This window comes from Corvus moneduloides, chromosome 3 (genome assembly GCF_009650955.1).
Source record: "Corvus moneduloides isolate bCorMon1 chromosome 3, bCorMon1.pri, whole genome shotgun sequence".
Taxonomy (NCBI): domain Eukaryota; kingdom Metazoa; phylum Chordata; class Aves; order Passeriformes; family Corvidae; genus Corvus; species Corvus moneduloides.
In genome coordinates this window covers 93231516-93245848 of record NC_045478.1, presented here as the reverse complement: position 1 = coordinate 93245848, position 14333 = coordinate 93231516, and the positions used below count along the sequence as shown (strand labels likewise).

At 37.5% G+C, this 14333-nt stretch overlaps 1 protein-coding gene across 2 annotated transcripts in view; it reads right to left on the bottom strand.

Moving 5' to 3' along the window:
* BABAM2 (BRISC and BRCA1 A complex member 2) overlaps window positions 1–14333 on the bottom strand; it is a 173198-nt gene that overhangs the window by 29772 nt on the left and 129093 nt on the right. For both annotated transcript variants that reach the window (XM_032102780.1, XM_032102779.1), the window contains exon 11: window positions 691–844. In XM_032102780.1, the coding sequence (XP_031958671.1) occupies window positions 691–844 (154 nt within the window). The remainder of the gene's footprint in view (window positions 1–690; window positions 845–14333) is intronic.

Here is a 14333-nt window from a genome sequence, read left to right as displayed (position 1 = left end):
GCTTGCCCTTGCAACAGAACCTTTCTGTGAGGCTGCCCTGTCATCATTAACTAAAGGGGTACACAGACTGAAGCGGTCTCTCCTTAGCCCAAAACAAGGGCTTGCAGAAAAAATATAGAGGAAGGAGACAGAGATTCTCTGTTTCCATCCATCAAAAAAGCAATAAAGCAAGAGATATTCAGATTTTTAGATAACTTTCTCAAGATCTGATAGGACTGCCTCCTATGCTGGAATAGTGGTTTGCTCTACCTCCTTCTGTTCTTCCATGTCTTTTCATTACAGCCTAATTCCAGATCTTTCAGGTTTTTCTTCCTTGCTCTCTCCAGCTCACATGCTTCCCTTCAGGGTCCCCTCAACACCCACACAACTCCAGGGAGTTACCTTAACTGACTGCTACCATGCAGGTTACTCCTGCTGGGGGCTATCTCGTCTACTTAGACTGGAAGTCCTCTGGAGTAGAGACTGTCACCACTCCGTGCCATACAAAGCCCAGCAGGAAGAGCCTTCTTTTGTTCAGTCCTCTGGCACTAATATAATAAGCATGAGTATCTGTCTACACTCACCTACAGGAACACCAGGACTCAGAGCTTTTGTAACACTGAAAATGTACACTTATATCCATGAAATTTCTACCCACCAAGGACCATGAGACAAATGGAATGCTTAGTAGGAAACAGCAATCTGACTTACTTTGCTCTCTTGGCCATTTCATTGCCATCCCATCGGGGGCTGTATGGGTAATTCTTCTGGGCCTGGGAGTACAGCTGGCCACTGTTAGTGAAGTGGTAGACGGACTGAAACGTTAGGGTTGGCTGGTCTCGAGGAAAGTACAGGGGAAGGTCAACTGCAATTCAGGAAGAAAAAAAGGTCATTAAAAAATACACCAGGGTATTTTTTTCCTTTTTTCTTATTGGGAATATATCAGACCATTCTATTGGTTTAAAGGTGTCAGAAAAGGAGAAACTCATGGTTAGTTCTAAAACATCCTTCTGCATTTCTTATAAGTAATGATTCCAACCTATTGGCTGTATGGGACACTTTGCTTTACCAAAACACTTTTGTAAAGTACATGATTTAAAAAAAAGTTTAGCTCGTGCATTGCTATGTTAATCATAAAATTTCCACCAGAATTATTTAGTTATTAAAAAAATTACTTTTATAGTGAAATCTCCCATTTCAAAAATTCACAAAATACACTGTTATACTTTCCATTAGAAAACCAAATTTATCTTTATCTGCTTTAACCAATATATTTTAGTGTCCCCATGGACATCAAAAGCATTATCTTTCTCATTCTACAGCTGTCTGTGTCCTAAAGTGGTCAAATGATTTGATATAGAATGTAGAAAGATTCAGTCATATGAGCTGGAAAAGATTTCAACTTGCTGTCATCTGCTAGACAAGAAAACACCCACAAAACCAAAAACACACTGCAAAGTCATTAATACCCAAAATATCTCACTAAAAATAAAAATCAGAACCTCTTAGTTCCTTTGCTTATCACTGTCTCATGATCAGCTAGGTCTGGTGGAACAATAAAATAGTCTACAACAGTTAGAAACTGTGTATTTTTTATGGTTAGAACCAGTTTTTAACTTTTTCATTGTTAGAATAATAGTTTGTATTTTCTTTGTCTACTTTTTATTTCAGGAGGCTTGAGAAATATGTAATTAAATTGAGTTATGACAAGACTTGAGTTACTAATATTAAATGTCTAATCTAATTAACAGAAGAATGTGTATTTCTTTTAAAGGTGTAGGCTTCATTTATAAAGCACCTACAACTTTACTTTTTGCTATCCTCCAAATCACATTTTTTTAATTCTGTACAGTGAAACAACACTGCAGTGGAATTGTATTTTAAATACTTCCAGAGATTCCAGCACTTCCTATGAAATCCCTGCTCACAGACTGAGGTATCAGTGTAAGGCAGGTTTTATTTTCCAGATTCCATGCTATCATCCTGCTAGTTCCTCCATCTTTCAGTTTATCTAATCACATCGAAATACTCAGATGCACATCAGCCACACCGTATCTCTCTTTTCCCTACACTACCCTCCAAGCTCGAGGAGTAAAAGCGTTTGTAGCCATGAAGCACACTAAATTAAACGCGCTATTCCAGCCGCAGTCCCGAAACACAACAAATCCTCCCGCGGAGGACGGCGCCTGCTCAGTTCATGACCGGGGTCTGAGCCACACGTGACAGGTCCCGGAGCCCGGGTGACTCAGCCCACACAGCAGCTTCCAGCAGGTATTGAAGCGCTAATGACATGGGCAGAGTTCTGCTAATTTGAGGGCAGAGCACTGCTTTAACAAAGGTTAGATTCAAAGATTGCTCTGTCAAATTCCGCTTTAGAATGTGATTACTGAATAACAACCCTGAAAAACATTGGTGTAACGTGGCCATTTATCAGCAAGCAAGCTGTCTCCTCCCCTCACAAATGGTGTGTGTGCCTCGGCCTCTGAAGGACTCTACCACGGAAAAGAGTAAAGAAACAAGGAGACTGATTCTCTATTTAAATATTATAAATATACTACTTCAGCTCTGAGTGCTTATACTGCTTCTCTAGTGCATCTTTTGCCTTCTTAAGTACCAACTCCTTAAGAGAAACCAAGTCTGTATACTTCCGTATTTTATCACCATGTGAGAGGAATAACAAACTTCAGCAAAGCATTCAAGTAATAGTTTGAGCCTTCTACTTAACTTTTTAGTTGAGAATTTCTAACTTCCATTAATTTTCCCTTCAAAACTGCCATCTACATAACACAGGCAAGCAGCAACAGTTTTTTCCATTACCTAAAACTAAAGGTGGGCTCTTAAGACAAAGTATCTAGCACTAGAAGCGCTGCTTAAAATGGATAATTAAGGCAGTGCTCTCATTACAGTGACACCTGTATTTGTTATGAGAAGGTACCACCAAAATATCTTCTATTAACCAAAACCTGTATAGGAATTTTCAGGAATTACTTAGATTATAAACTGATCACATAAATCAGATAATCAAACTAGATTCAAAATTGTGCATCCTACATCTGGACAACAGCAGTATTATCCTGAACTGCAAATACAGTTTTGAAAATTTAAACTGCCTTTGCTTTATAACACTACCCTTCACCTGAAATCGCCAAACTTCCAGTTTTCTAACCCAAGTGTTTCTTTAATACAAGGTGTGGATGTGTCCAGACCAAGTAAAAAAACCTGTCCCTAATTCTGGAACACAACCACACCTAAAAGACCAGTAAACAGGAAATAGCCTTGAGTTTAAAGTGTTATACTTATCTCAAGGTAGCCAGCTATTATTTCAGCAATAGAAAAGGAAGGCAAGAACTTGCTTCCGTCCCAGTGGATGCCCGTCCATTGACACTGTTAGTGCACAGAATGAAAAAAATAAGCAAATACCAATGGTAATTAATGCTGGCAAGGTGTGTTGGACATGAAAGGTCAAATTCTGCCCATAGTCACACACAGTCTGCTAAAGAAAATTTTTCTTTTTACCTGGTCATATGTAGGCAGTCTGACTCTCAATCTGCACATAAATACAAAATCAGATCTGCCTTCATGCAATATCTAAGGTGACAAAGGTGTTACTGTAATTACATGCGAGACAACATTCACACTTTGCCATGAAAAATGCATCACAGTTAAGAACAACACATCAGTTTTGTAAATTAACACCTGAACTAGGCAAACTGTAAAAGCCTGTGTTGGTTTGGCATGCTAGTTACTTAAGAACTACAAAAACCTATTCATGTTGAATACAAGTACTATTTCCAAATAACAGCTGACTCATAAAGTACCCTGGTGATATGTCTGCAGAAAATAAGCAGATGACTCATGTCTGTAAATTCCTGAAAGTACCAATAGACCCCTTGCTTAGTCATCTTTTGCTTGGATGCTGGGTTCACGAGCTCTGTAAACTATAATGAGAGATCTAGCTCTTAGTAGGACTCTCTCTCCCTTTTTTCCTCTCTTCTAAACAGTGCAAATTATCTCCCTAAAAATAACTTCATCTGCGTAAGTGAGTCACTTCAACTAGCAAGCTTATACAAGTCATGCAGTTAAGCAGTAATATTTGGTTATGAAGGTAAAAATGCTGCTGTCAAACTCAAGATTTAAAATGAAAATTATGTCAGAGGAAGTCCCATTTACCCCTTCTCTCGCAGAAATAGAAACATTTCCTTTGGAAAATTTAAACAATTAGCTCATTCAGGAAAGTAAAGCTTTCTAATTTAGTTCCATGCTCGAAGTAATTTAAATCTTAGGATTTCTTACTTTGGCTCTCCTAAGCATCACACTGTTAATGTAAGAGGAACTCAAAGAAGCAGACTGGAGAAAGAAGCCAGTAAAACACTGCTTTCTCCTACATTGCAATTTACAGATCATTTTTTAAAAGTCAATTTTTAGACAGCCATAGTGTGAGGAAAATCATGTCTTTATGCAAGCTCTACATGAGCAGAACTTGGAGGGCTGTTTATGGGTAATTAAGCATTGAGTAAATTCTTCACTGACTGAACCCTAATTTTCCCACACAGTTCATAAGAAAGCAAAAGAAAAAGGACTTGCTTGTTGAGAATGAGTCATGTTGTAAAGAAACTTAATTACAGTTTATAAATAGTTGAAGTTGCTCTCTTTTTGAAATGTAAGAAACTATCTAGAAGTAACACAGAAATTTGCTTCTCTTGACTTAGTATTTAATGCGTACACATATTCAAAACATAGTTATCTTAAAGCCAAAACCTGGTTTATTAATAAGTTACAAACTGTGCAAGGTATCTGTAAGGTTGAATTGTTCATATTCTTAAAAAAACAGCAATCTGAGGCCTGGAAAAGGTTACCTAGTTTGTTAAGGTTACATGAACAACTACAGAGTTGATTTTGACTATCTTACTAACTTTAAAATAGTATCTTTAGCATCTAATTTTACAACTCGTTCAACAGGATATGAAATGTGGAAGGAATGTCTCAGAAAAAGCATGTACCAGTGCTGCTACAGGTTTTCTGAAGGAAAAGTGCTCAGAAGAAAAGGGCAGGTTTACCACAGTGCCCTCCTCTCTACCTTTAAGCACTGGAGAAAAGAGATTGGAAAAAAAAACCATGCTTGAAATGCATGCTGACCATTAATATATTTCAAAGCACTTAGACACTAACACTCACGAATTTTTCCACATACTGTTCTCCTGTTCTAGGGAAAAGGTTTATTTATCCTTTGTATGGTACTGGATAAATCTAGATATTTGTTTTCACAAAAGCCAACCTTTACTCACTGAATTCATTGTTTTAATCCTTGGATGCTACTATACTGGTTATCTTGCTAACCTTTGGGATGCTTGAATCTGCAGCAGTTTATTGCACCTGAAATTTGTTTTGCTCTCGTGAACACTGCATGATCTGGATATTTTATTGCTGATATTCCTACTTCGACAAGATTGCATGGCCTGCACAACCTTAATGAAATCCATACTGGCTTTATGGAATGGCCTTCAAACAGAAGATAACACAGTATTGTTTCCAGTTCTGAACAGTCCTAAGCTGCACAGAGATGGCCAAAGGAGACACTGTTCTGGCTTCCCCAACTGACAGACCCTCTCCATCTGCATTTATTTACTGCCCAACACTAAAGCCTTGCTCCAATTAAATGTGTTCATTTCTGCATGAGCTTTTCAATGTGATGATTCTAATCATCATAAGAATGATGTTAGCTACATAAAATATTTTTAAAATGGTTTCACAGCACACTCATGAGCTGAGAGGTTCTTTAGGGATTCCAGAGCAGGAATGAAGGAGCAAGGAAAGAACAGTTGACATGTCTACTGATGCTGAGTACCAGCCTGTGGGATGCAATTCTTCCAAGACTTAATAGCAGATACTACTTCATATAGCCAAACACAAGTCCTTCCAATCCTGACTGCCATAGTAGATACTTCAGAATCAATGATTACTGGACATGTGAGAAGTTTTGTTTAAATTATTTCACCAGAAAAACAAGGAGAATATGCCAAACTCAAATCTCCAGAGAACACTGAAGAATCTTAGCCTGATACTAGCCGTTCTCTTCCCAAAATTCCCTGACTCACTCCTTACTTATCATCCAGCTTTGGCAAGGGACTGCCTCTGCACTCAAGTACTTCTGATGAAGTAAGTAATGGAAACAGGAAACACATATTCCAGGCTCCAGAACTGCATTTCTGTCTCTTATTAGTACATATTCATCATCTTTCTCCTTGTTCTTTTTTTGGTCCACTGAATTTCACATTCTCTCTGCCTTACATGCAATTGAGCTCACACTGCTGGAAAAAACAGTGGATTTGAATGCACTACCTCAAACTGAAAAGTTCCTTGAACTCAGAGCTCTGCAGTTTTCATGTGTTGATATGGATGAGACCCATGTGAATTTACAGTGCAACTCAGTGGCAACACACACACCATATTCCATAGTATCACTTACACATCTCCCAAGCCCTATTTTAAAGGAAACTTTCTACTAGATTTTCTGACATGACTTCTCCTATGAGAAAGCTGTTTCAGACAGTCTGTCCAATGGGTGAAAAATCTTTACCTAACTTGAAGGGAAAAGAGCTATCTTCAGATTTTACATAAAAATTCCAGTGCAGAAGGCCTTTCAGGAATCATATTGATCATGGTTCCTACAGAGAAACCTGAATAGATTCAGCCACAGGGATTTGGGGGACTGTAGTGTCCAGCACAAAGCTCCACAGGGCAGGATTTCAGGCTACTTTGCCTAGTGAATCTTTCCCTGACTTGTTTGTGCTGAAGACCTTTAGTCTACATTCTACTGGCAAAAAACGAAAGGGGAAACTTGGCTCAAAACACACAAAGAATTACTGAATGCCACAGCTATCCTGCTTTGGTGTGTGATGATTTATTCTTGCAAGAATGAGAGAGTAAGGATGACAAATAACATATCAATGGCATTAGTATGGGACCTTAGGTTAACAGAGAGCAGTCACAGGAATTTGAATTTGTTAAATATTATTAGGGCTGACATCCCTTCTGGAGAAAAACAGGTTCTTTGCAGGAAGATGCTATTTTGAAATCAACATTTCAAGATTTCAAATCTGAAAGGAAAAGCTGTTTATGGAATTTTAGCTGAGACACTTATGGCACTTTGGGTGTCTTGGTAATCACAGCTGGTTTTAAAATAATTAGGTCTGCCCTTGCTACTGGAAATATTCACCCCATCAGCAAAGTCAACACTTGTATAGTAAATGAGTAAGATGACTTATGTACAAAATACTTCCAAATAAATACTATAGAAATACAAGTAAATATGCTGAAAAAAAGAAACGACTACTTTATTAACAGTACATACAATACTAAACAATAAAAGACAAAATGCTTCAGGCAAAATGGAAACCATGAATTGTGATGGATTATACTATTCTGACACATTACAGAGTAGATTTGTTTAATTAGCTTTCTTTGCTTTGGTTTGTTAGTTGGTTTTGTCTGTTTGCGTTTCTTAAAATATAATGTAACCCATTTTTATTTGAGGAGGACTGAATGACATTTCTGTATCCACCTTATGGTTCTTCTTCCACTGATAGTGGGAACTATAATACGATCTCGGCACCAGTGGCAACTAGATTTATGATTACAATTGTTTTGATTTTCTTTCAACATAGGCATAATATATGGTTGTAAAAATATCCCATGTCTTTATTATAACCTGCAACTTTTTTTTTAAGTACTCCATCCTTCATACAAACCAGCACTTTTTAAAAATATGGAAAATAGTTTGAATGACTTAAGTTACAGTCATGTGCTGCAAACAGAGTATCTCATTATTTGTTTAGTTTTACAGAGGAACTAAATAACACATCAAATCAAGATATTCTTCAAGCAGTTACCAGCTATGTGGTCAAAGACCCTGCTAAAGAGATATAACATAATCCGAAAACAGCTTTACAACATCTTCTTGCTTTCAAGTGTCATTGTCCACCCCACCTATGTCACACTCTTATTGGACTTCTACAGCAAGACTGGACTACCTCCTAAAAAGATCCTGTGGAATATCTCATAACTCTATATTGACCCCAAAAAAATGGCATAATGGCCTTACAGGTCTTTTCCTTCTCTAATCCCTGTAATCATATTTATCTTAATTAAGAAAAAGGCTTCTTATTTTTACATCACCAGCTTCAGCTACTTACGTATATTTTGTTTTATTTTTACTTCAGATTCTCAAAGATCTTCATTCCCTCCTCCTTCCGTTTTTATTTCCTTTTATTGTTTCTGCTGTTACAGTTTCTATAGTAACTTCTCTAAGTGCTGATGAGATCGATGTGACTAAAAGCTGTCTCTTCTCTGTCTGAATTGTTTGAAGCTTGAAACTTAAATACGGTTGCAGTTGTTATAGGTGTAAAAGCAAGCCATGCCCTTTCTTGGCACAGGCTGGTGATCGCTGCAAATAATATTCCTCTGCTTTCTGAGCAGAGATACACTGCTAATTGCTGAGAAGTTTTACATTACTTTCCAACTGGACAGGAATACTTCAAAACCATGTTTTTACCTGAAAAGCAGAAATGCAAAATCATTGTCTTCTCTCACCAACATTTTATTAAGATTATGAGGCTTGCAAGTAAGTTGTTTTTTCTGTTTTAAATGCTGCCTGGGATTTGAAAGGAAACTATTTAACTTCCTTCTCACCTGTGGTCAGTGTGACATTATCCTGCAGGTCAAGAGGACCCTCTGCTCCCACACCTGCTATCCTGTTCTGTCAACCTTCGCTTCATGCAGGCTTACAGCTTTCAAATCCCAACCTGGTGTAATCCCAACCGGCCCAACTAGCCAACTAAGCCACTCCAGGTATTTTTAAGTGCAGTACAGGCCCATCGCATCTTTTCACTCCTGAACATCACAATTATCACTTTTACTCTTGAAGCCACCTTACACAGTTCTAAAAGCTTACCCTTCTATTACTTTTTAATGACTCATAGAACTACTTTGTGGAACATACTCTTTTATGACACGCTTTCTAGACCACCAGCCATTTTTGGTGCTCTTTTGTGAATGCCCCATTTGAGGATGATGTAAAACAAACAGCAGGATCACACCCTTAAGCTTCAGGGAGCAGACTTATGGCTGTTCAGGGATCTTGCTCCACCCATGGAAGAATCCTATGGAATAACAGTCCTGGTGAGAAGATGGGCCCATGATGACCTCCTCCAAGCTCAAGAACAGTCTATCCTAATGAGTAGAAAGGCAAACAGTACCAGCAGGAGGCCTACATGCATGAGCAAAGAACTCCTGATAAAACTTAAACGTAAAAAGGAATCACAGAGATGTGGACACTCCCTGAGCATGCAGAGACAGGAGTGGAAATGTCACAGCTGACCTAGAATTGAATCTGGCAAGGGGAGTTAAGGACAACAAGATGGGCTGCTACAGGAACAGCAAAAGGATGACTAGGGAAAAAGATGGGACTGCTGCTGAATGGGGTAGGGGGACTGCTGACAAAGGAGACAGAAAAGCAGCTCCTCCCTCCTCCCATTTTGACATTTATGCATGTTTTTGACCAGTTCCATCTCTAAACCAAGGTGTATTCCTTATTATTCCAAAATGAATTATATTTATCTATTTCATAAAAGGTATCCAGCAATTGTCTGTGTGTGCTATTGCCATGTCACATATGGATTCTCAGAAAAAATTTATTTTGGTGACAATGTAATTGTTACTGCGTAGAAAGAGGAAAGAGAGGGAAGAATGATTCAGAAAATGTTTCTTATATTGATGCAGCTCTTATTTCTAGAAGTTTCATATCTCTAATAATCCTGCGGTGTTGTGTATCATCCTGTTTCTTTTCTGAAAGCATTGCCTGTTACTGAACCCAGGACTCATCCAAGAGACCTCTGCTCATCATCTCCTTTCTGGACTGAAAACAAGATATTTGCTTTCTACTTGCTACTATGAGCAATTTCGAACTTGCTGTATTTCCCACCTTTAAAGCAGTTCTCATCTTAGAGAAAAATTATCTGTGAGTTACCAAAGCATGTAAACACAAAGCAGACATGGAGTAAGAAGAATAAGCACCACAATCTGTACTCAAGTCCTGCCCCTGCCAATTACTTTTTGTGACCTAGTTACTTGTTTTCAAAAATTGACTAGACAAAATAGGATTATATCCTTTTTCCATGTCAGGTACCCTTTCTGAGAATTTTAGTTATCTGTCATATAATTGGGCACATAGCAGTCATACTCTAGATATATATAATCAAATAAGAAAAATCAACAGTTCAGTTTTCTGAAAAGTGCAATTTTGTAAGAAGTTATTACAAAACCTTTCAGTCCATTTGTTAAAGTGCTTGTAGTTGCTGGAAGAACATCAATTAATGTCTGCAGCAATATACTACAGTTTTAAAAGTGTTGCAAATACATTCATTTCTCAGAAATTAAAAAAATAATATCCACACCAAAATGACATTTTAAAATACCTTGCCAGTCCACCCACATCAGGCCATCTATAAGATTCTTACAAAGCCTAATTGGTATCACAACTGTTGTTTCCAGTTTGTTTCTGTCCATACCAAGTTTTATGACTTGCCTGCTGCCCATTCTCCCTTTTTCTGCAATTACAAACAAGAACCTACAACTAGCTTATACTGAGTGACATGAAAACAAAATGAACACAGAGAAACAGAAAAAGAGGAAAAGAAAACCACTTTTCAGGCTCACTTGCATCCATTATGAATAACTAGATAAAAAACCAGCTCATTTGGCTCATGTACAGCTAAATACCCAAGGTGGAATCAGAGGAACAAAATGTTTAAAGTACTCTTAGTGTCAAAAAGTATAATTACCTGCTTTCAATAAAAATTTCCAACTAAATCTACCTGGCAGTATCCCTTAGAAATAAAGGAGAAAATTACGCCATGGAGAAAAATGATCAGCAAAAGACTCGTTAATTTTCCAAATGCTACAATTCAGTCCTGTGATTAGCCCCTGTCTAAGCCCATGCCCAGTTTAGTGCAGAACTTTGTGCCTGTGACTCAGGCTACTTTTCTATCACACTGCCTGATCCACAGCACTGCAGTGTACCTGCAGTTTTCATTGACTTCAGTAAGCAAGACACACTTCACCACGCAGGAAATGTCACAGAGAGTGCTTTGCTTTGAGTGATTGAAACAATGTACAAAGTTTTGAAGAAGCCCTGTCAGCTGAGGGTGTATTTTGCTGTAGGCAGAACATGCTCTCAGAAACTCTCAAGACAAGATTCAAAGAAATACATGGAACCAACTAAAAGTACTGAGTCAGAGGAGAAGACTGCCAAAAAAAGGACACTTCTCTGCTTACTCCCAAGAGTAAGATCCAAATAGCTTTTGACTTTCTCCAGCCACTTTTAAATCACTGGGGCTGATTGTTAATCCTCAGTTTCTCATTTAATAATGAAATGACAGAATGAAATGAAATATAATAGTTGCGGACTGTTTTGATCAGCATTGAACTTCTCATTCTAGACTCCTGAAATATTTGTTTTGCTATGCTTGGCATTTCTACTGAACTATCCTGCTTTCCTGACAGGACCAGATACCACCTTGTTATCCACATGGTCATGATCTCTTTTACCTTCTTTGGTTTTCAGAGTCATAAATTCCCATTTTCATTTAAGGAACAATGAGAAGAATAAAGAAACAGCACTACATAAGAAAGTCAAAACACCTCATTAGATAAAAGCTCACAGAAATAATATAATGTAAATATTCCACCCAATATTCGGCCTATTTTTTTAGGACATGGCTCAGGCAAACAAGGTTATTTTTCCGTAACTTTTCTTGAAGAGACTGACAAATGTGTACAGACAGCAATATCCAAACAAGAGTGCATCAGAAGCTGGCCTTGATAACTTCCACCCAAAAAGCCTGAATCCAGAAGCACAAGTCCACCCAAAGCCTGATACTCATAAGGTATAGTCTCCTCTTCGCTAATTAATGCTGTAGGTCCCTTGCTGGCTTTTCTCTTCTGTTTCAAAACTTTCTTCGTGCTAAGATGCTGCCTGTTTCTGATCTATCCTCTGACAGAGGCAACCACCTAACTGCACAGGCAAGTAAAAAGGGTGGACAAAAAGCTAGTTCAATTGGCATTCCCATAGCAAGAAGGATCATCAGTTAAACTCGAGCTTTTACATGACCAGCACTTTGGAACTCCTGGGTCAGTGGCATTATCCACACAGAAACTGGAATCCCTTACAGTTTGCCAAGGTGACTTCCACCAAATGTTCCCACCAACTTCACCTTGACTGAGATCCCACACAAACTGGAAATATAAATGCTGGCAGCCTTCAACATTCTCCATCCCCTGAAATACTGTTCAGTGAAACAAACCCTTTTTAGTTTAATGTTTGTCTTTTTCAAGACATCTTAAACAACCACTAACACAAGCAGTGTTTTGTTTACTACTGCAAACTGGTCCAGCTTCTGTCCATCTCCTTAGTGCTGATAACCTAAAAATCTTGCAAGATAAAAATCATCTTTGAAAAGCCCAAATACAGGTTGCTTCAGAGTTCTACTCTTGTGTTTAGACAAATAACACTATTTAATTCTTAATTATGCACAGATAATGTAACTTGTGTTTTTATCTAATATTGATCTGGTTATATCATCAATGGCTGGACTCGATCTTAAAGGTATTTTCCAGCCTAAATGATACTATAATTTATTTATGGTATAAATACATAGACTGTATACAGGAACAAGAATATGAGGAAATATCTGTCTCCAAAAACTAATCATAGCTGATTTATAAACAAGAAGAGAAAGTCTATTGAAAAGCGAGCAGTCTATTGAAGTTTACTTACAAAGCTTCATACTGAGACTTACTCATAAACAGTATCAGTATCAAAAGCAGTAAGCCTGATTAACGATTTCCTTTCCCATGTGGATGCATGAACTTCTCTAAATGTTTATTTCTTCTGTCTTATATTTGAAAGCACTTGATTAATTCTTAAAACTAAACCACTGAAGAAACAGTTCCTTTAACTAGTCTTTGATCTAATATAATAACTCCACCAGCTTCATTAGTCTAATGATTAGGTTTGCAACTAGGTAGCTCCTTGGTGTTTTAAGGTAGAGTGGGTAGACTCTGCTCTCCGTTCTGTAACTACAGCATCAGTCTTTTGTTTAGCATGTGAAATTGTTCTAAGGCTATTTGGCTTTGGCAATTCAGAACTATTTTTGTGTTTCTCTCTTCTTTAACCCACTTTACTCAATAAAACTATTCTGAACAATTTCAACTTCTAATGTTTTTTGCTTCCTAGTGTCCGAACAAGTTCGTAACTCTCAATGCAAACAGTTACAAAACAATGCCAAAGTTACTTTTGAAACCTCTGAATCCATCTTCTAAAGTAAATACGACTCATGTTAGTATTTATAAATCTCACAATTTCAAACCTAAAATTTTAACCAAAATTTAGATGCCAATAAAATTTACTATGGTTCCTTTCATTTGTTTTGCCACAGTGCTTGCTGTATACTGACATATTTATTCTCCTCTGAATACTTTATCTACATACTGTAGTAAATATATAAAGTAGAACAGTTTTCAACTTATTGCTATCTCCCCCAGACATTTTATTAGATGCTTGCTAAATATTCAACCATAATATGCATAGTTAAGTCAGTGGTTAGGAGATGAAAGCCTACATTACTTCACTCAGGAAATGAAGTGCAGGTTTCGGTCCCTTCATTGCAATATCCTTCAGTGCATGGAACAGAAATGCTTTTGCAGTGAATTGTTCAACAAGTGGGTGATGCAATGGCATACACAGCTAAGCCACTGTATGATTTCTAAGGCCACAGGGTTAATACATAGTGATAAACTATTCTTTTATAATTGTAGCTTTCGTGCCAGTTTAATTGAATACTATGAATATTACACAGTTAAAACCTGCTCTGTTATTTAGCAGAAATTTGAATTTTGATTCCCCTGAAATCTAAGTGATTCAACATGTATTAAGGTATATTATCCCACAGCACAAATCAAATCCACAGGAATTTTAACACTGATTAAATTAATCCAAATATGTGGGGGAGTAAGAAAGGTAGGAAATCTTCAAGAAGGCTGTACATAAAGAAGTGTCATCTCATAGACGACAAGTGTCCAGTGACCAGTTCTCAATTGTAGTTGAAATGTAAGTAAAGACTTCATGAGGATAATATTCCCAAAGATACCACTTTAATTCTAATTCTCTGTTTTCCCCCCAACGGAAACCATAATAATATGACAGAAGTGTTTTAATTTCAGGTTTGAGTTTTCTAGACCTCTTAAGGTCATTAATGTATGGTAAGGTAATCTTAGGTGACGTAAGGAAAGGGATTAGT